Source organism: Fistularia commersonii, chromosome 9, assembly GCF_037954325.1.
Source record: "Fistularia commersonii isolate RoL2024-O1a breed Wild chromosome 9, RoL_Fcom_v1.0, whole genome shotgun sequence".
Taxonomy (NCBI): Eukaryota; Metazoa; Chordata; class Actinopteri; order Syngnathiformes; family Fistulariidae; genus Fistularia; species Fistularia commersonii.
The window spans coordinates 6386353-6407473 of record NC_141292.1 but is presented as its reverse complement, the minus strand read 5'-3'; the positions used below and the strand labels follow the sequence as shown (position 1 = coordinate 6407473).

Here is a 21121-nt window from a genome sequence, read left to right as displayed (position 1 = left end):
AAGAAAAGATAAGAAAAAAAGATGTTGGGATTGACCTTCGGTCAAAGGACACAGTTAGACTCCTGATTAAAGTGCAAATTGTGATTATTGTGAAGCTGCGCAACCTGGAAAGACAACGCTGAGCAAGGTTTTTTTTCGTAGCTGGAACAACTGGCAGTGCAAGTATCTGTCACATTCATGTCACAAATGTTCTAATGGCAAGGTAAGTCAGTAATAGAATGCAAGAGTGTGAGTGGCCATAACCCGTGGAGTTATAAACACTCATGACCTGGGAAAGTGTAGAAAAACAGCTTTTTTTCAGGGACACATATACAAATTAAAAACTAAATAGAGCAACAATGGTCATTCTCACAAACCTGCAGCCACCATTCTTGGGGTCAATGAATGAGCAGCAACTTTAAGATTAATAGCATATCTCTGTTTTCTAATCACTGCAGTGCGTTAAATCCATCTGTTTTCATCCCTTGTCACTCTCATTGAGGAAATCTTGAGGCAAGGTAGTGGTGGCGATCCCCGGGAACCACGGTGGGCCATCCTCGTCCTCTCAGTCCAATAGAATGGTAACAGAAAATTGTCTAACACGCATGACCTGTGTTGTCCCCCCCCCAACTTGCTGGTTACTTTTGATTACACTCTCCCCTCCAATGGCTCTTGATGTAATTCATTCATTGGTTCACTGTCCTGCAGTCAGGGTCATGGTGGAGGGCTGAGGTGTTAGTGCCTCTCCCAGTTGTCATTGGGCAAGAAGCAGTGTTCACCCTGGACAAGTTAACAGTCAATCAGCCTACAATCAGTCAATTCCCCCTGTGGGAATTGTACCAGGGACCTTATTGCTGTCAAATGGAGGCACTCACTGCTGTACCCCCTTGCCTCACCCCCTTGGTATTACTATTTAAATATGAATATTTCAAGCTACTACATATGTACTCCTCACTGTTCAGAGTGAATGCATTTTTAAATTTTTGAAAAAAAAAAGGGAAAAGAAGACAACAGTGGGTGCTAAGCCCAGTGGGGTTCAGCTATATCAGAGTCCATCCAACAACTATAACTAATATTTAGAGTGTACCTCTAGGTTTTCTGAAAATGGTTTGGGATGAGTGTTCATGTGCGGCACAGGATATACTCATGCAACCTATTTTTCCTCTGTGGGCGACAGAGTCTGTTATCATTCAGGAAATATCTTGTCAGAACATTTTTTTTGATTGTCTCTAAAGATGTGAGTAGCATTTATGCTCTGTGATGCCCTCGAATTATCAATATTTGGACACTAAAACATGGTTTACATCATGTTACTCTACAATTTCCTTCGGGATTAATAAAGTTGTTCTCATCTCATCTCATCTCATCTCATCAGAGTGTTGGCTTGAGAGAGGCAACAGCCAAATCCCTCTGTCAAGCAAAACAGGCTCAGCCTCCCCTTTGTGCTATGTTGATTAAAAAACAGTTTGTTTTACAAGGATCAGTTGAGTAGTCCTTGGCAAACCTCCAGTGTTAAAGCACATACAGCGCTTAATTCCATACAGCGTAATCACCAACAGCCACATGAAGCTGTTCAGTATGCTGATTTTGTGGTGCATCTCTACTTGCCGCTTTGATAACAATGTACATAGTTTAATGGTGAAGTCACCCACTGCTTTACTCAATAAAAGTGGTTAGTTATTTTTTTTAATCAATCTTGTTGATGGATTTTCTCATGCAAAAAAAACAAGATACGAACATTTTTACGTTTGTGACCATAAAATGATTTTAAAAGGTTTTATGGCGGCATATTGAAAACATCTACTTTTCAAAGGCTGATCAACATATGTGATTTTTATTTTTCTATCACATTAAAAAGGGACACTGATGAAAAAAAAATAGACTTTCCATATTCAGACGGGAATATGTTGCGTAAACAGCGCTCTTGGTTGAAAAGACATAAGGATGCAATAATAACACAGCTTCATTAAAACGTTGACGTCAGGGTGAACACGAGGCCGTTCATATAAAAGGGTATGAAATATGGAGGTTTTAGGGGTATTTTTATAACATCGCCGGGTTGGCAAATTGGTCTGTTGTCTAACAAAAGTCCTAAAAAATGTCCTTTCATGAAAATACACAGTAGGCAGCTGTGTTTACTTTCCTCTTTGCACTTTCCCATTTTTCTTATTGCGCCAATTGTTTTTTCTGAATTTCTTCTGGAAGCCGCCACCCTGCACCTGAAAGATATAAATGTGGTTGATTTATGGCTTAATAAAAAAAACAAGCATTGAAACACGTCCATGCACAGACGTTCTGAGACCTTTTTTCGTTTCTGCGCCACCTGCGTGTCCACCTCCATTTCATCTTCCTCATCAGTCTGAAAGTCATCTCCATCCTTAGACTCCTTGGATTCCTCTGCCGTTGTTTTCAAAGAGAACATTGATGCTGTGGAGAAAGTAACGCAGTGTGTCAGCAAAGTTAAGTTTATTTTTGTATAAATATGCCTTGAGGTTGCTGGAATGGAGACGGACAGGGGTAAAGGTCACTCATGCTGTCCTCTGAATCGCTGTGACCCTCGTCGCTGGATGAAGGCTCCCACATGTTGCTGCCATGTTTAGATTTTTTTCCCCGCTCCACCTGGTCCTCTATATCTTTGGGTCTTCTCTGTCGGAGTCTGGCTGGAACATACTCAATCCCCTGTTTCTCACATTCCTCATCTAAGGCATGGAAAAAGACAATGTGAGATACAGGTCAACCACTTGCAAACCCTAAGGGGATTTAAATCATTTTAATATATTTTGAAAGAGTTAAGTATCAGCGGTTGTTGAATTTCTTACTCTGCTTGACTGGGAGCCACATTATTTAAATCTCTCTATTTGTAAATAAATCATGTAACTTGTCCCCTTCATGAACATTAAGTTGAAAAGTATGGTCTGGTCCCAAATGAGCATTTAATTTATGGCTTATTAAGAAACGGCTTTGTTGTTTGAACGTGAAACTAAAAACAACCAAGACCACCAACCCTCGGTAACTCACTGAGCTCTCTTCCAGTTCCTAATACTCATTCTGATATTTGTCATCTAGTAAAAGTAATTTGAGGTCTTGCAATATAGCGAATACTCTCAACGTACATAATACTTTCACACTTGCCAGTTTCAAAGCACTTTGCACTTGATTGCACGCGCGCGCACACACACACACACACACACACACACACACACACACACACACACACACACACACATACAAATAGTGGCAGAGCTCAGCGCAAGCTGCGACCCGACCCCCCAGGACCAACTTGGGGCTCAGGGTCTTGCCCAAGGCCACTTTGGCATGGAGACAGGAGGGGGTTGGAATCAAACCTCCAACCTGCTGATTGGACAGACCTCCGCTCTACCAACTAAATCTGAGTGCTCTAAACAAAAGCATAACATTGTGCATAATGTAGTAGTGAAAAACGATCAACAGCGCAGGCCTGATGACATATTTGGTAAAATCTATGGACGCTCAGATAGATGCAAGTTAATTTAATAAGTTATATACATTAATGTACCATCATCCTTTCAGCTGCTCCCTTCAGGGAATGCCACAGCAGATCATCCTCCTCCATCTAACCCGGCTCTCTGCATCTTCTTCTCTCACACCAGTTAACTACCTGCCCTCCTCTGTGATCATCCAAACCATCTCAATCTGACTTTATCTCCAGAGCCATCAGAGGGACAGCACGTGCTGTCCCTCTGATGGACTCATTCTGAATCCTCTCCATTCTTTTCAATGCCAAAGCGAACCTCAATATTTTCATCTCTGTTCCAGCACGGCCTCCTTTTTTTCCTTTGTGTCTGTGAGCCAAGATAACATTGCTGGTCTCACTGGCGTCTTTTACACTTTCAATCTGGTTGATCCTCTTTAATCGCACAGTATCCCCTGTCACTATTCTCCCCGTTCCAACCTGCCTTCATGTCAATGAAGCTCACTTTTCGCAAAACAGTGTCGTGTTTTAATAAATGTGAGAATTATAGCATTTAATTGCCGTTGTGGTAATTCGGTGATGCTTTTGCATTCTGTAAAACGTGCAGAATGTGTCGGGTGTGAACACTGACATTTAGAGAGGGCCTTTTGGAAACGTTTCCCCTGGACGTGCCTCAGAACATGATCTGGCTGTCGGTTGAGGTGCCTGAGGGTCAGCTTGCAGAACACTTTGTTGCTGCAGACAAGATATGCAAACCGTCAGGAAAAGTCCTTACTTTACCACTCCCATGCATGTTAGCGACTGGATGGTAATCCTCACGGCTGTTTGGTGCTCGGGACGATGTGCTTTTCATACTGGCTGACGTTGACCTGCGCCTCGGCGAACAGCTTCTTGTATTTTTTTCCTTGAGTGAATGACTGCAGCGCCGCTAGGTTGCACGGAAACTCATGGCCGTTCAGGGAGCATTTGATCTGAAACACGGTGACAAGAAGCGTAGTTACTACACATGAACTACTTGGTTTAGGCACAGGGGTTGTCAAGAAGTCAGCGTTTAGACAGCAAGTTAGTCGGCGGTTCGGGGCTAGTGAGTACAGCTAGCAACACAGCTAGCAAACAAAGCTAGCATCACACAGGAGAAGAGTATTTCTGTTGGATAAAACCTTTATCAAATAGCACCTTTTTGTTGTCTGTCGGTTGAAAAAAGGGGTGGTTGAGAAGAAACGTTCCGATGTCCTCCGGTAACTCGTCCATAGTTGAAAAATCAACCTCCAAAACAGAGATCTTGATATATTAGCAATGTATGAACAGCTCTTGACAGGAGACCCACGTGGGTCCTGCGCTTCTTCTGTTCATTGATCTCACAGTGCAACCCTGTGGCCTCAATGAGGAACTGCAGAAAAGATAAACACTTGGTATTAAAACATTTTATTTCAGCAAGATACAGCTGAAATAGCGATAGTGATGTGACCTTTAAATGCAGCAACATCTTTACTTTTAGTTTTTTTCATTCTGCACATTGTGTTCTTCACTGTTTATAATGTTTTGTCAATTTTTTTGTTTCCCTCATGTCAGTCCAAGGTGTAACTGTAAACTGCTGCCAAATTACTTGTATGTGTGAAGATACTCGTCGAAATCTTCAGTTCAGAACTGAAGAAGCCTCTCGGATGAGGGGTGAAACGTCTTCAAGTGAAGAAATTCAAGTCCAGTTGCCAAAACAAGAAGATTCATAATGACCTGGATGACTGAGAACCTCAACAGACATGTGTGAAGATACCTGGTTAATATAGCTGATTTTATTTCTGATTCAGACTCAGATTTGTGTGGTTATTTTAATTGTCTAGCCCAGAAGAAAAAAAAACGTGAACATAACAGTTTTTTTTTAATTTCATTTGTGATGTCAAAGTTTTAAATGGAACTCAAAATTAATTAAAAAACTGCAGCCTTAACAATATCACTTTTGCTAGTTTGGGGTCTAAGGTTTAATTTGTAAGATCATTCTTGTTTTTCTTTCTAAAGCGTGAGTCTGGATTTTATTTCCCACATTCATAAGCACTATGTTTTCAATGTTCTAGCCCGGATACAGAGCTGGATAAGGATCAATGTTCTTTTCCTTTAGGAGGTAGTAAGATATTTCTGTATATTGACTGATTAAATACATGAAATGCAGCCCATGAAACCAAAATTTGCAGCTCCAGTCAGCTGATTTAACAGCATGTGACAGCTCAGTAACAAAGATCTGCAGCAATACTGATACCTCACTTTGTACCCTTTTTCATAAATCCAGTTGCCAAGTAAATAATAGTTATGACAGTTTTCAAATGAAAATTCTATAGTTAGAAAATATTGAAAAGTTACCAAAATTGAAAAATGGCTTAATACGTGGATAAATAAATCAATGAATAAAATCCTTCCTTTTTGTTCGGGGACCAAGTGAGTCGTCTGTCTTCAGATGTACAAGATCTTTTCCGGGTTGTTAGCCCCGCCCATAATTTTCCCACAATGCATTCGCCAAGTCACAGCTACTAGGTATAAACAGTCTGGCAAAACAAGCGGAAATATTCCGACTTATTGTCAGAAAGTTCCTTCTGTTCCCAGGAAAGCGAGAGAAGAGCGTTGTAGAGAAAATATATGTTATTATTTACGAATATTCGTCGTTGTCTGCGCCGCTTCATTTGAAAGAGGACCCTGCTAATACCTGCCAGTTAGCTAGCTAGCTCACAAGCTAACTATTATTGCAACAAAGTGACGCTTAATCCATAGCTGGGTTCTAAAAAAGCAAAATGTCCGGGCCGAACGGAGATCCTGACATCTCGATCGACGATGGAATCATCGAAGACGAAGATGATTTCGGAGAAGAAGGTCAGGAAGTGTATTCTTTCATTTCCTATACACATTTAAGTCAGTTTAAATATTGACTCATTGACTATCCCTAATGCCACAGTACACAAAGTTAAGGTTACATATTTACACTTCCATCGTGGCAGTATATGTGTTATTCGTGTGTTCAAGTACACTAACATGGCACTTTTATTTTTCACAATTTTATGTGTACATTTAGGCTGCTTTTTTGACACTTTCAATCATGAATATACTTGTGAGAGATGCTTTCACACATCATCTTACTTGTATGTGCTGGTAAGAGCCAAAGTATCGCACTGTCCTTAGTTGTAACTAATGTAATGTTATGGAACGCTCCCTCATATATTATGATACAAGGAAAATTGAATTATAAACCAATGAAGAGCTGTTGCTGTCAATTGATCGATAACATCCAAACATCTGGAAGCTTGGAATGCATCAGAATCTAAAGACAGAATGTTAACAATGTTTGATGTTCTAATAGAATGTTAACAATGTTTGATGTTCTAATCCACAGAATATGTAGCCATCAACTCCATGCTAGATCAGATCAACTCGTACCTTGATGACCTGGAGGAGAAAAATGACGCACTAAATGGAAAACTGCACGAACTAATGGAGTCTAATCGGCAAGCCCGGCTAGAGTTCAGGGCCCAGCTACTTGGCTCTCATCCTGAGGAGGAGCTTGGTCCTAAAGCTGTGGACTCCTCTCCTGGCACAGATGATCGTCTGAATGAAGACACTGGGGGCTCACAGACAAGTGATAACAGCAGTTAGATGGAGACTGATCCTGCAGAATACGGGAGAAAAAGTCAATGTCTTTCTTGTTTGTACTCTTGCTGGCAGATGTGTGTTGCACAGTATTTCACATCTCTGCTTAAGCACTGAGTCTACATTCTTTTTCCTTCCTAATTGTGGTTGTCGTATGTGTTTTGGGTACCTGCAGCAGTCAAACATGTGACAGTCATGTGACCTCTGTTTCCATTTAAGAACGTGTTTCCTGCATAGTAGGTCCATGTAAACAAATGCTGCATTCAGTGGCAGTATGAACTTAGATTTTGGGTTTAAAAACATCGTACAGAGATATGACAATAAAATAAAGAAAATCCTGAGAAATTCCTTGGAAACTTAAATGTATATACATATATGTATCTGTAAAGGAAAAAGCGGAAAGAACCCTAAATCTCTACATACTACTGTTTTTTGCCACAGAGGAGGCTCATTGAGCCATCTGGGGGGCACAAACTGCACCTTACCGCATGTTTTACTCAGAATTGTTTTAAGTGCGTTGCTTTGAAAACATGTTCCAGCTTCAAGACTTGAATTCTCAACTGAATATGCAACCGCCTCATATTATACTTCACATAAGTAGAAGAAAATAACCAGAAATAATTAGGAAAAACGTCATATTTAAGTATTTTTTAAAGACAATTAGTTTTAATCAGTGATAATGTCCGACTTTACTTGAATGGCTGCTAGTCTTCTGGATGCAGCTCAACGTTCAGTAACTCATACTCATAGATACGATTGAAACTGTTCCTTATTAATGTGGAGACATACCATTTATCTGTGTTTCTAACATGCTATATCATACCTCATCATACTGAAGAACTGTTTTGGAGAAAATCCTCATCATTTCAAAATGACCTGAAACTTTATTTTGGATTTAAGCTTTATCTTGGATTGTATTTGATGTGATCATCTCTGTAATAATTCAAGATTGTGTAAAGATCATGTTTTTTCCCAAATAACAATAAACATATCATGACTCTTGGACCTGCAGCAATAATAAATCTGCTTAGTGTCATCCTATTAAGGATTAGCAATGCTATCCAAAAAGTGACTTGACATGAAATGTGTGGGAATTGTCAGACATTTTAATATAAATTAAAATGACCAAGGAACAGATAACAATCATCCAAAAATACATTAAACTTCCAGCATTTAAAAAACATCACTTGTCTTGATCTCGGGGTGTCAGTAGCTGAATAAAAATACAATAACATACAGCTTTGTTTGAAATCATCCTTTACAAGTCCTCTACTCAGCTAGCTGTGTGTCAGAGCTCAAATGTACAGATCAGAGTCCGAGTCCTGGCCCTTTGAACGGAAAGGAATGAGATGCTAATCCACTAATCCTCAACTTCAAGCTTTGCTACATGTAAGCTTTTTTTCCTTCTCTAAATATCCCTTTTCCACAGGGGATGAAATGTTTCCAGAACAGAAAACTGGTCATGAAAAAGGAAGCCATACTTCCTTCATTTTTCTCAAGGTGGCTTACTACTGCTGAAACAGAAAATAAACCAAAAGTCAACTGTATGTTAATGCTACAAAAAAGTGAATATTTCTTACGAATTCACATGAGATTCCATCTATCCAGTGTATGGTGTGCTCATTGTAAGGAGAAAAACATAGCATGTTTGTTCTTGTGAAAAGCAACTATTTTTAAATGTGATGAATGTCCATAGATGTGTGACCAAAATCTGAGCCGCCATAGAAGATATTTCCACCTCGTGAATGAGTGATTAAAAAGCAAAAGCAGAAGTTTAAAAAGCATATAAATTCTAAAACACAAAATGAGAACATTTAGGGATGGGCAACATATCAAGATATTTTTTCTGGGGAGTCATATTATCTTGTTAAAGGCTCCTATTTCATTTATTATCAAAAATTTGATTTTTGATTTTTATTCATCACACCAGGAAATTCACCTGTTCCAAGTCATTGCAAAAGGCTGAGAAAGATGAATGTAACTTTTTAAAAATATCCATTATGATCACTGAAGTACCTTAGAAAGTAAGAAATTCTACTTCTTTTAATTTTGTTATTTCTGAGATTTTGGAATAAGTTAGATAATTCATTTCAGCAAAAGGGAGTTAAACTTCTAATTATGGTGTATCTGGCATATTATTTTTCATACCACATAAGATATTGTGGTATATATATAAATCATTGTGAAGCTCCATATGTTTAAGATAAGTGTGAGACCGGCTATAATTTATATCCAGGGGCTTTGTGACAAAGTTTTTTATTTTTATGGACAGATGTTATATGAGGTTTTTACACATTTTGTCAAAGAAGTAACAGTAAAAAAAATTTATCTGCTATACGTTGTCATCTTTCTTGGAAAAACCACCAAGTCACTGGCAGTAAAAGAGAAGGCCGCAGCTACTAAAAAGTTTTTCGATGCCAATGTGAAATACTTAAAAAAACAAAACAAAACAAAAAAAAAACAACAAAATGTCAAGATAACAATTGACTTGAACATCTTCCAACAGTCCAAAAGTTATGATCAGGTTGGAGGTTTTAGCGGTGCTCAACACTTAAGCCAAGGTACTTTACATGGACAAAAAAAAGAAGTTGTCACCTGCTGTAACGCCCAATGCAGTTACATTCTCTTCAACGCACTACAACAACATGTGCTATGCAGTTAGCCAGGTGGAAAAAGTACCATGAGCAGAATCTTAGTTTACATCGTATTGACAATCTCCGAGACGAGGGAGGGATTGGTGCAGAGAACGATTGGTGCTAATCAACGCCAGCAGAAGAATGGGAAGTGCGGGGAATGTACCAGGCACCATTAGAAAGCCTGAACATGTTACAGAAACTCATTGCAAATGTTTAAGAGAAAGAAGGAAAATAAAATTGAGGGAAACTGGTGACCTAAAAGGTATTTTCCATGTCACACTGCACCTGCAAAATATCATACATTTCAAATTCTAATTCAAACTTCAGCTTTAAAAGAGCCCATCTGCTGATTCTTTTATTTTTGAAATGTGGAGGTGTCAAAAAAGTGTTGAAAATGTGACCTTCAGTCACTCCTCCAGCCCCAGCCTCCGCGAGATGCTCCCATCGGACTTATGAGCTGGCAGGAATTCGATGTGGTTGCAAAAAGTCTCACCGGCGGTAAGAATTAGGAAACTGCCCCCCCAACCATTCATAAAGTGAAAAGCAGGAGTGTGAATAAATGAAAATTTACTCCCGGCATTAGTGCATCTCTCACGCAAACTACAAACACACTCACACACGCCACAGATTTTCAAACAAGTCGCTTTTTCGTAGACGTGTGGGTTTTATTTCTTGGGGACTTGTCAGGACATTTGTGTGTCTTGCCTGATGTCGTGGCCAGTCCCCCCCAAGCTACTTAATATGTCAAAAGTGACCATCAACAAATGCAGCTATTTTTTCCTGGTCCTCTTGTTTTGGGAGTCCCAAGTGTTGACAAAACACCTTTTCCTGACAACTGTGGTATGCCATGCACCGTGCGAGCGGTGGTAGCGGCTTCAGAGCTCTGAGGTGGTCTGTTTCCCTCCAGAGCTGCTGCAGATACAAACACCTGCGTGGACGTTTCACAGCTGAAGCGAGGGGGATAAAATACTGTCTTTTAAGTCTCACACAGAAAACATTGACTCCTGCATCCTCAGTTACTACCAACTATCTGAACATCTAAGAGCTATTTTCCTTAAACACATCACCCAGGGATGGACACTAAGCTGGGTTCAGAAAGAGGTTGAAATCGGTCTGGGCTCATTCTTGCAGTGTGAGTGTGTGTGTGTGTGTGTGTGTGTGTGTGAGTTATAAAATTTGGAATTCAGTGACAAAACTGTGAATGCACTTCCACCATGGTGAATTGTTTTGTTGAGCGTTGGCTGAGAGGAAGAGATGCTGTAACAGTAGTGTCTGTTAGAGGGTCAGACAGAAGGGGGGGTCTGTGTTTGTGATATGATTCAAGGTGAAGGGACAGAATGTTTACTTGTTTTGTTAAATAAGTGGTTTTGACAATTACAATTCAACTACTAGTAATATTTTATCAGCATTTTTTGGCTAAGGACCAGAGCTCAGCGGTTACTATTTACAAGCATCGAAATCTGACTGCATGTATTTGGGACAAAGAGAGACCCTACTTACAACACTGTAAAATTTTAAAGTGAGATTAATTTTTTTTTTCTTATTTCACAACACTATTACAGAAGTGTTTAACAGTGTTGGAATATGACATCCTCAACGCGTGTTAGATTTTATGGAGTGTCTATCATTTTTGTGAGATAATTGCATCTTGACATTTTGGGCAATTTGAAGGTGGGACTTGTTGACAATATAAGGGGCTTATTCATTATTGGAGAAAACGTTTGCTAACAATTGTGTCTATTTATAATAGCACCTCACACATTCCACCCTGGTTTACCATCAGGCCTCCTCTTTGTATGTGTGCAATGGATTCATACTTTTCAAAAAAGGAAAGAGTGGGAGCTGCTGACTTCTGGGCCCATGAACCCCATCGTTACATACGGATGTATAGTCATCAAGGGTTTCAATTGCACTGCACATCTCATTCTCCTCTCAACGTCTGCTTACCCTCCCTGACCTGCGTCTGGCTGGGGTTTTTGCCTTGTCTGTGCCATTCTTCTTTTCAGGTAAAGCTTCTTCTTCCTTTTCTGGAAGAGCCGCGTCTTCCTTTGCTGGAAGAGCCACATCTTCCTTTGCTGGAAGAGCCGCGTCTTCCTTTTCCTCTTCTTCAACAGTATTCCCAGCAGCAGCTGCTGCTGGTTTATCCACGCCAACCTCCTCAGAACATTCAGGCTCTGCAGAGGCCTTGGATGTGGGCTCTTCCTTGTTGCTTTGGAGGCTATTTTCTTGGTCCGTGCTGCCAGTCCCAGCGGCTGAGGTGGCGGTGATCACATCGGCCGTGGTCTGGTCAGGTTCTCCTTTCTCCTGTACCTGGTTTTCTGTCTGCACACTCAGCCTGGCGAGTGTAATAGTCGGCTGCATGGAGCTGAGGTTCATACCTACATCATCTCTATGGCTGGAGAGGGAATTTTCATCCAAACAGTCTGTCGAGGGTTCTATTATTGGCCTGAGGTTGTCCTCTGCCGGGGAAGATTCTGTGGAACATTCAGCAGCTTCACCCTTTTGCCTAAGCAATGATCTATGCCTCTGAGAAAAGAAAAACACAACAAGACATTGGCTTATCAACCTGTAAACACTTCAAGGATAACAGATGGTTGAAGAACTGATAAGACTAAACACTCATGTTGGTCATCAACTTTAACAACATCATAAGCTTCTCCAAAGTCACCTTGAGGCTCTCAAAATGCTTCAGGGATTTACAGTGGGTGTGTAGAGCAGAGGACTGAAAATGGTAGAATTTGTTGCAGAGTCTGCAGATAAAACCGGCTACAGGAACAAAGAAGCTAGGGCCTGGAGGAAAGAAAGCAGAGGTTTACTCATGCAGATGTGACAAAACCAGGTGTTGAGTGTACATAACATCACTTTAAAGCAGCAGCCAGGCTGTCAACGGACTCTCACCGTAGACCGTGTCAGGGTTGTACTGCTCATCGCTGGCCATGGTGTTCAGGGTCACCTCTCTGAGGGGAGTCCAGCCATCCTGTAACCACATATATGAATTCCAAGTGAAAAAATACACCAACTGTGGAGGTGAGCTGATTTGATTATACCCATTACCCATGTTTGGACTTTTATTATTAGTTGAGATATCGACATGAGAAATATGTGGTTTCATTTATCTGATGTCTGGGTGCATCTCAATTCTTAATACCATCCAAATGAGCTGTGTGTTTTTCTACACTGCGGCAACTGTTTCAAACCTCTATTGTAGGGTCATTATGGAAAAGTAATAAGAAAGAAGTGCCTTTGAGGGACGTAAAGGGTAAATTGGGGCTACAACACGGGTGAAATAGTCACCCGAAATGTGAAATACTCTACATTTTTTTTATCCCTTTATGTCTTCACTGACTTAACCAGCTGCAAATATTGTTAAAGGTTTATTAATGTTAGAATTCTGAATATTAAGAATGTCAAGGTGGGGCTTTGGAGAGGTAAAATTCCATAATTCCTCCAAAATATATTTGGACCTGACTAACTATGTCGTTGTTTGAAAGTAATGATAAATGTTACCTGTTTCTCAGAAGAGTGTCTATCTCCTTCACTTATCCGCCTGAACTCAGACTCCACCTCACTGCACTCTTCTTCTTCCACCAAAAATCCATCTGTATCCATGTTTGACAGCTTGGAGAAGACCTCTGGCCCCTCCATCTCTTGCAGCTGATGCACATCAACATGCAGGACGATATACGACATCATAATCTTTGGTAAAATAAAGACTTTAAAGCTGAGCCAATTGAGAATGAAACAATACCTTTTCCACTTGCTGTTGGTGCTCTGGAGACTGCAAATGCTCCATAAAAATCTGTGAGGTCCTGAAGTTTTTTTTGCAGACTGTGCATGAGGTGAGAGCAGTTCTACTAGCAAGCTGTAGAGAGATAGAGAGAACAAAACAACTGATGGGACTGAGAAAAGTGGCCTTTGAAATACTTAACTGAAATACATAAGTACAATGAGAAGCTACATGGTTAGGGTGGACAGGGTGCCAAGAGAGGAGCTCTGGTATTGTATGAGGAAGTCTGGAGTGGCAGAGAAGTATGTTAGACTGGTGCAGGACATGTATGCTAGCTGTGAGACACTGGTACGGTGTGCTGTAAGGGTAACAGAGAAGTTCAAGGTGGAGGTGGGACTCCATCAGGGATCAGCTCTGAGCCCTTTCTTGTTTGCAATGGTGATGAATAGGCTGACAGATGAGGTTAGACAGGAATCCCCATGGACCATGATGTTTGCGGATGACATTGTGATCTGTAGTGAGAGCAGACAACAGGTAGAGGAAAATCTAGAGAGGTGGAGATATGCTCTGGAAAGGAGAGGAATGAAAGTTAGTCGCAGCAAGACAGAATATATGTGTGTGAATGAGGGGAACTCCGGTGGAACGGTGAGGCTACAGGGAGTGGAGATCAAGAAGCTGGAGGATTTCAGGTACTTAGGGTCAACAGTCCAGAGCAACTGAGAGTGTGGAAAAGAGGTGAAGAGACGGGTCCAAGCAGGTTGGAATGGGTGGAGAAAAGTGTCATGGGTACTATGTGATAGGAGACTTTCAGCCAGAAAAAAAGGAAAGGTGTACAAGACAGTGGTGAGACCAGCGATGATGTATGGACTAGAAACTGTTACAATGACCAAAAGACAGCAGGGAGTTGCAGAGATGAAGATGTTGAGGTTCTCTTTGGGAGTGACCAGGATGGAGAGGATCAGGAATGAGTCTATCAGAGGGACGGCACATGTTCGATGTTTTGGAGAGAAGGTCAGAGAAGCCAGACTGAGATGGTTCGGTCATGTACAGAGAAGGGATAGTGAATATATTGGTAGACGGATGCTGGGATTGGAGCTGCCAGGCAAGAGGTCTCGAGGAAGACCAAAGAGAAGATTTATGGACGTAGTGAGAGAGGATATGAAGGTAGTTGGTGTGAGAGAGGAGGATACAGAGAATAGGGTTAGATGGAGAAAGTTGACTTGCTGTGGCAACCCCTGACGGGAAAAGCTGAAAGAAGAAGAAGAATGAGAAGCTACATGGTTAGCAGCTGATCACCTTGTGCTCTTCTGTGCGTCGGTGGTCCATGATACTGCTGGTGAAGTGGCTTTGACAGGTGGCACACCAATGCTGCATGTCTGCTTTTTTCTCCCTTAAAGTAAAAACAATGAACGGTAAATATGTGACATTTCTAACCTCGTTTGCAGAGCAACAGCTAAACACAAGCAGGATGGACTGGCTATTTTGTTTATGAACTCACTCGTCCTTGTTGGAGCCCTGTAGAGACTCCTGCACTCGTGGCAGCAGGGTGACCAGGCAGGCATTGCTCATGTGTTGAATTTCCATCATTTTTTGTTGGTGGGAAATACTATTCATGTGACTCCTAAAGTTCTATTTGTCAGAAAAGAAAGAAAAAACACCATTAGGAGTGAGCCAAGAGATCAGAATCGCTACATTGTGGATTCACTGTAACTTTGCATAGACTTGCATAACAAGACTTTGCACTTGAAGTCTGGTTATGGCTCGAGCTTGTTTGTATTCTGCAATCTGATCAAAATCACCAAGGACAGTGCTAAGTCCAGGATGCAGCAATGGTGGAAACATAATGTTGAAGGGAGAACTTGCTATCCCTCAAAGCAAATGGCTTTCAAAACAATGAAAAGCGGGGCTAGGCGAATACCACATGTCTGGCCAGTACACGAACATGTGCCTGACTACCTACCCGTTGCAAATTCTACCTACTTGTTGGCTGTGGCAGGTGATGCTGCAGAGATAGCAGTAGAACTTGTTGGCACCCTCTGCAACATCTTCCACCTCCTGGTTGTCCAAAGAAGTCACAGCATCTTCTCTTTCCTGTGGCACCTCGTCCAAGTTCACATGCTGGCTGTCTTCACTTGTCCTTCCCGATGGTGACAGGGCAGAGTGGCTGTTCACCTGCAGAGGTGTTGTCGAACAGGCCTAAATTAAATATTGTGCTGATTTGGTAGACTCTGAAGGCAAACAAACTATAGGGATTGTCAGTCACTGCTGATTCCCATCCACAATACTTAAGCACCCATCTTTAAGTGTATTCTGGTCACTGTTTAAGATTACTCATTCACACGCATAACACAAACAAGGAGATTGTTAGTGCCTGACCTATCTGTGTAACACAATACTGAAAAGAATGGATTTATTGCTTATCTGGTTAATAAAGAACTGTAATTGAGGTACATTTTATCATTACTCATTTACACTCTAATAGATGTTCGTGAGTTGATTTACAAATAACAGATGGTATAAAATTGGCATTTTATTATGCCATACTGACTGCAAAATCCAGAACTTGATTTCACTGACATCTCATCATGGCAGACATGGTAAAAATTTGAGGTTACTTGAGGTTCAAGTAATGTCAGTGCTGTACTGCTCTGAAACCTGGGATTTACATTTGCCGTGTCAACCATTCGAAAACTGGTCTTGGTGAGATTGTGTGGGTGGAGTTTGCAGCATTGAGATAACAGTGCAAACAGCTACAAAGGAATTTCCAGTTTCTCAGTGTTTCCGATTTTTGCATTGGATTTAGTGTTTCCAAATATTGATGCCTCTCTCCGACTTGATAGCTTCGTTGGCATATTTGCAGAAATTCCTCTTCACCCTCAGATGTCTGTATCCTCCCAGTTTTTGCAACAAGATGATAACAAAATGCCACCAAAACACCCACTCTATCACTCTGCATTCTCCAGACAATGACTTGCTTCTGTTACAAATTGGCCGTGCGCGCACGCACGCACGCACGCACGCACGCACGCACGCACACACACGGCTGGCAGGATAATTTCACTATGTTCAATTCAACTGTCGCAGTAATTTGCACTCTTGGATACAGCTCCTGCATGATGTAGCAACTGTCAGTTCTGGACTTCAGAGCATGTCCAAGAGTGCAATTTTGCATGCACTGTTCATTATACTTCGTGTCTGGCTGGCTCCTTTTGTGTTGTGGAGAATAAAAAGAACCTCTCACCTCTGCTGCATTGCTCTCCTCCATCTCAACAGCATCAGAGACCACAGTAGCCTCTGCCTCCATGCAACCTTGGGAAACCACAGAATAGCCAGCACGCACATCAGATCTGCAACCATTATTCTAGTAACTGACTACTATACATTGCTTGGTGACTGTTTTCAGTTCTCAAGTCTTTCCTGAAGGGAAAGTGTGAACATTAACTTATCCTGGCTCCTCATGTGGGAATATTTTCTTTTCTTTGCATCTTTGTGTCAGTTAACTGAAATAGATTCGAGTTTGTCAAATTAGGCTTTGAGAATTGATGATAGTATGTGTCAATGAGAATGTCCACCTAAAACGTTCCAAAACTTGAGATCATCAGCTGTACAAACTGGTGACATAATTGAAGTGTAATGTACCTTCAGACTGGCTGTTGTTATACTCTGAAGAAAAAGCATTCCCGTCTGAATCTGCAACAGTGGCGCTGCCATCTTGTCTGTCCTCGCTGGATTCCGCTGACCTGAGTGAGACACAAAACAGGAGGAAAGGGTAAAATGCTGACAAAGGGTAATTGAAGAATAACTCAAATGTCTTATCCAAAATGAATCTTCACTGATTTTGAAAATTGCCCAATCAAGTGGTTAGGAGCCAAAGTGAAAGTGTTTCTTTCTTTTTTCATTCGCATGTGAGATGGGAGTGATCTTGAGGGAGGGCTAGCTCAGTTTAAGTCAAAACATGCCCCCTAAATATTTGCACCTTTCTAGAATAGAAAGGCAGCGTAATGACAAGATTGGCTTTATTCTGATTCAATTACTTAAGAATTTGACATGAAAATACAATCAAGAGGGCTACATAACAGGACCGAACACCTGCCTGGCAGTTGGCAGGACAACCTTCCTAAGATTGATTTCCATACCCTTCTGTTCTTTTCCTTTTCAGCACAGGCTCCTCAAGGTGCTCCTCAGATGGTTGTGAGGGTCCACCCCCCCCTCCCAGAGCATCATCTTTGGGTGAAACAAGGACAAATAAAAATAAATATTTATGTGAACGATATTAAATAAATGCAGTAAAATTATACAAAATATTTTTAGCATTAGTTTTACAGATTTCTGTGCACTTCTGCATTTTACAGAGATGTTAAAATTGATATAGTCACCATTTAACTTGAGTTGAGTTTAAACAGAGCAATAAACACAAATCAGATAAGACTGATTTACAGGGCTACCTGTTTCAATTTTATCATTAACTTCACTGCTACTGCTGGTTGCTGCCTGGTCGTCGCTGCTCCCTGCTGCCATCTGTTCGCTGTCCCTCTTCCTGTCAGGCTGGCGAGATACAGCATCCTGCAAAACAGAGTACCAAGCTCCATTGCTAAACGTACACCTGAAATTCAGGTGAGTACCAATAGAAAAATTCCGTTACTATAGTTGTAGTTTATCCTTTCTTAATCCCTGTGAGTAAATTTGTTCTCTGCAATTAACCTATCATGGATGAACCATGAGCAGTAGGGTGCCGTCCACCAGCACCAGGGGAGCAATTAGGGGTTCAGCGTCTTGCTCAACAACACTTCGACAGACAAGAAGGAGCCGGGCATCGAACCAGGAATGTTCAGTTCCACTGTTTGGTACGATACCGTACTGTACCATAATGGTATAAATACTATAAAAGTATTGGCATGGCGCAAGAGGTTGAGCAATTGTCTTTGGAACCGAACATTCCTGGTTAGATTCCCGGCTCCCTTTAGTGTGTCAAAGTGTTTTGAGCATGACACTGACCAGCAATGGTGGACTACAGCCTACTGCTTGTACATTGGTGAGAAAGGCCCCCAATTTGATAAGGCCTCTGCACTCATGTTTTGTCTATGGAGCTAAAGCGGTCATGTACGAAATACTTCACAGGCATAAGAGGCATAGTGCTGCATATGCATGAAATTTCCATCAACACCATGAAAGCAGGAGCTAAATATATCAACTTCACAATGTGACTCTTGTCAAGCACAGTGGTCTGAGTCTCAAATTACAAAAAAAAAAAAAAAAAACTAAACAAACATTGAAAGTGGGCCATCTGAAAACCCAAAAGTCACTGTAATTAATAAAAAACTGTTGTAACTACTGTTGTTGTGATGGAAGAGGAGGAGGAGGAAGATGCAGCCGTGGTGGTTGCGGCACTGTTATTGTAGAAGCGGGCGTGTGGGTGGAAGGGACGAGCAGCTGGGAACCCCATAATTGGGGACTTGATTGCCATGCCCATGGGAACTGGCCCGAGCAAAGACGATCTGTTTGCAGCTGTGAAGAACTGGCGAAACTGCTGTCCAACCATCCCAAACCCACGCATGTTACCTGGAAAGAAACGTAAAAAAATAGCAAAAGTATGCAAAATACATGTCAACAAAAAGAAACAAATAACGATTGTTTGTTGTATCAGGCAGTCAGGGATTTTTCTTTTAATCATTACCCTGCATCTGCTGCATTAGTATTGCTCCTTGCAGCATGGGATTGGGGCTGATGAGGGTAGTCTGGGTCGCCTGGCATAGATTGACCATCCTGGGAGGAGGGGCAGTCTGAGGGGGTACTGGAATAGCTCTGGAAAATAACAGCAGGCGACGATGCAACCAAAACAGAAATGCAAATCAAACAAACGCATTTACGGCAGCAGCTAAACCCCATTACAGCTGAAGCCACAAATCCAAGAGACTTGAGTGATAACGTAGCTGCAGTACGGATTTTCCAATATAGAATTACCAAATTGTTTGCTGTAAATCTTTGCTGTTTAGATGGACAGTGGAACAATTAGAATGATATAATAAAAAAACAAAAAAAAAACAAAACAGCAATATCAATTTACCAAAATGATTTTAGAATTGGAAAAAAAGAAAGACAGAATAACAAGAAAATAGATTTAGGATTGTTGAAAAGAAAACAACAAAGTGTCATGTCCAAATGGAATCACTGATCGTCAATGCCTTTCAAATGCATTTGAGGAGGCTAAAGAAACAAGCTTAATAAATGTATTTCTTGAACAATGTTTTTCCGAAGAAATTAAGTCAATGCAAATTAAATGGCTTTACCTGACATTGATAGTTGTATTAAATTGTTCCATCCAAACACAAGTTGTCTTAAGGCCCATCGTATTTAAACATTTGTTTGATTTGGAATTTAAATAAAGTTCTATAACAGAAAATATCTCCATTGACTCCCTATCTTCGTTCCTGCACTTAGTCACGTAGAAGCATTAAACGATCTCGCATATCTAAACTGAAATATAAATGATGAATCGAGTCGATGGACGAATTAAAAGCACTTTGATCTGCAGAGCAATAGAATAATAAACGATCACAGGGCAAGAACGTCGATAACAGATACCCAATCCTGTTTGACACATGAAAACACGCCGTGACTCCCAGTAAGCCGACCCAGTGGTGCTCAATGAGGCAGCTAGCAAATACAAACATCGCTTTAAGAAAAAAATGAGCAAATTCGCATTCCCACATGGCTTTAACGGACATAACTCGGCTTCATAGGACTCATGGGCGGCTCAATTGCACACTGAAAGTAGCGGGGATATCAACAATCGTCTGTCGCGGCTCACCGCGTATGTGGCTCCGAGGCCTTGACAAAGCCCCGGTCTCGAGTTAAAGGGCTTACCGCGGGGTCTGGTGGTGGTGATGGGTGACATGGTGCCCCGGAGGAGGCTGGGGTGGGGGTGGAGGCGGAGGCTGCTGTTGGAAAAGTTGTTGTAGCTGCCGCAGGTGCTGTTGAAACTGCTGCTGCTGTTGCTGCTGCTGCTGCTGATGGATGTGCGGATTGAACATCACGGGCTTCCCGTTGCACGGTTGCGTCCCGGCGTGTTGACAAGAACGGCAGGCGTGGGGTACTTATTTAAAAACAAGTGCGACCCCCCCCTTAAATCGTGGAGTAGGAGAAGAGAATCATATTGTGAGCTCAGTTGTCGAGCCGGAATTACTAATTCAATGACAGCACGCTACTCTTGAGACAACAGGTCCCTCTCATATTTCGTGATGACAAGATGCTAATACTAGCAAGTAAGCTAACAATAACGTATGCCAAGTTTACTTTCTTTGATCGGTTAGCTAACATTACGCGGAGGGAATATCGTCAACCACTTATATTCGGGCGTTAAGTCTATGTTATTCAAATTAAGAAAGTAGTACAAATGTATTTATACGTTAACTGGCAGCACCTGCCGTGAAATAAACAAAGCTACATTAGCTACTGCTCATTGACTTCGTACCCAACAAGTTAGCTTAGCAACCGTCAATTGTCTGACTCAGAAAGCTTTGTCTGTCGACGTTCAACATTCGACTTGCGGACGATACTACTTACTTCACAAACGGAATAATGCGACAACGTTCGTTTATCCAATAATAACCGTAGCACAGGATATTCGAAATGATCCCAGCCCCGTGAAACTTGGAGGAGTAAGAGCCCCACACCAGCTTCTCTGCTGTAGTTAAATAA

At 41.4% G+C, this 21121-nt stretch overlaps 3 protein-coding genes across 3 annotated transcripts; 1 reads left to right on the top strand and 2 right to left on the bottom strand.

Annotated features, from left to right (window-relative positions):
- Window positions 1–1792: 1792 nt before the first annotated feature.
- On the bottom strand, window positions 1793–4787 carry surf2 (surfeit 2). The gene is made up of 6 exons (XM_086153061.1): window positions 4607–4787; window positions 4250–4401; window positions 4062–4165; window positions 2493–2678; window positions 2282–2406; window positions 1793–2198 (listed from the first exon to the last, which is right to left on the bottom strand). Exons 1-6 carry the CDS (start codon window positions 4679–4681, stop codon window positions 2115–2117), a joined length of 726 nt encoding a protein of 241 aa, XP_086009187.1. The 5' UTR covers window positions 4682–4787; the 3' UTR covers window positions 1793–2114.
- Window positions 4788–6066: 1279 nt separating this feature from the next.
- bbln (bublin coiled coil protein) lies at window positions 6067–7211 on the top strand. The gene is made up of 2 exons (XM_086152160.1): window positions 6067–6289; window positions 6807–7211. The coding sequence occupies exons 1-2, from the start codon at window positions 6211–6213 to the stop codon at window positions 7064–7066; spliced, it is 339 nt and encodes a 112-aa protein (XP_086008286.1). The 5' UTR covers window positions 6067–6210; the 3' UTR covers window positions 7067–7211.
- Window positions 7212–11230: 4019 nt separating this feature from the next.
- Window positions 11231–21121, bottom strand: ciz1a (cdkn1a interacting zinc finger protein 1a). Its single transcript, XM_086152159.1, has 16 exons — window positions 20987–21121; window positions 20288–20544; window positions 19098–19225; window positions 18756–18982; window positions 17869–17986; window positions 17560–17647; window positions 17063–17163; window positions 16665–16732; window positions 15404–15595; window positions 14922–15052; window positions 14720–14813; window positions 13445–13558; window positions 13204–13350; window positions 12595–12673; window positions 12365–12486; window positions 11231–12222 (listed from the first exon to the last, which is right to left on the bottom strand). Exons 2-16 carry the CDS (start codon window positions 20452–20454, stop codon window positions 11629–11631), a joined length of 2370 nt encoding a protein of 789 aa, XP_086008285.1. The 5' UTR covers window positions 20455–20544; window positions 20987–21121; the 3' UTR covers window positions 11231–11628.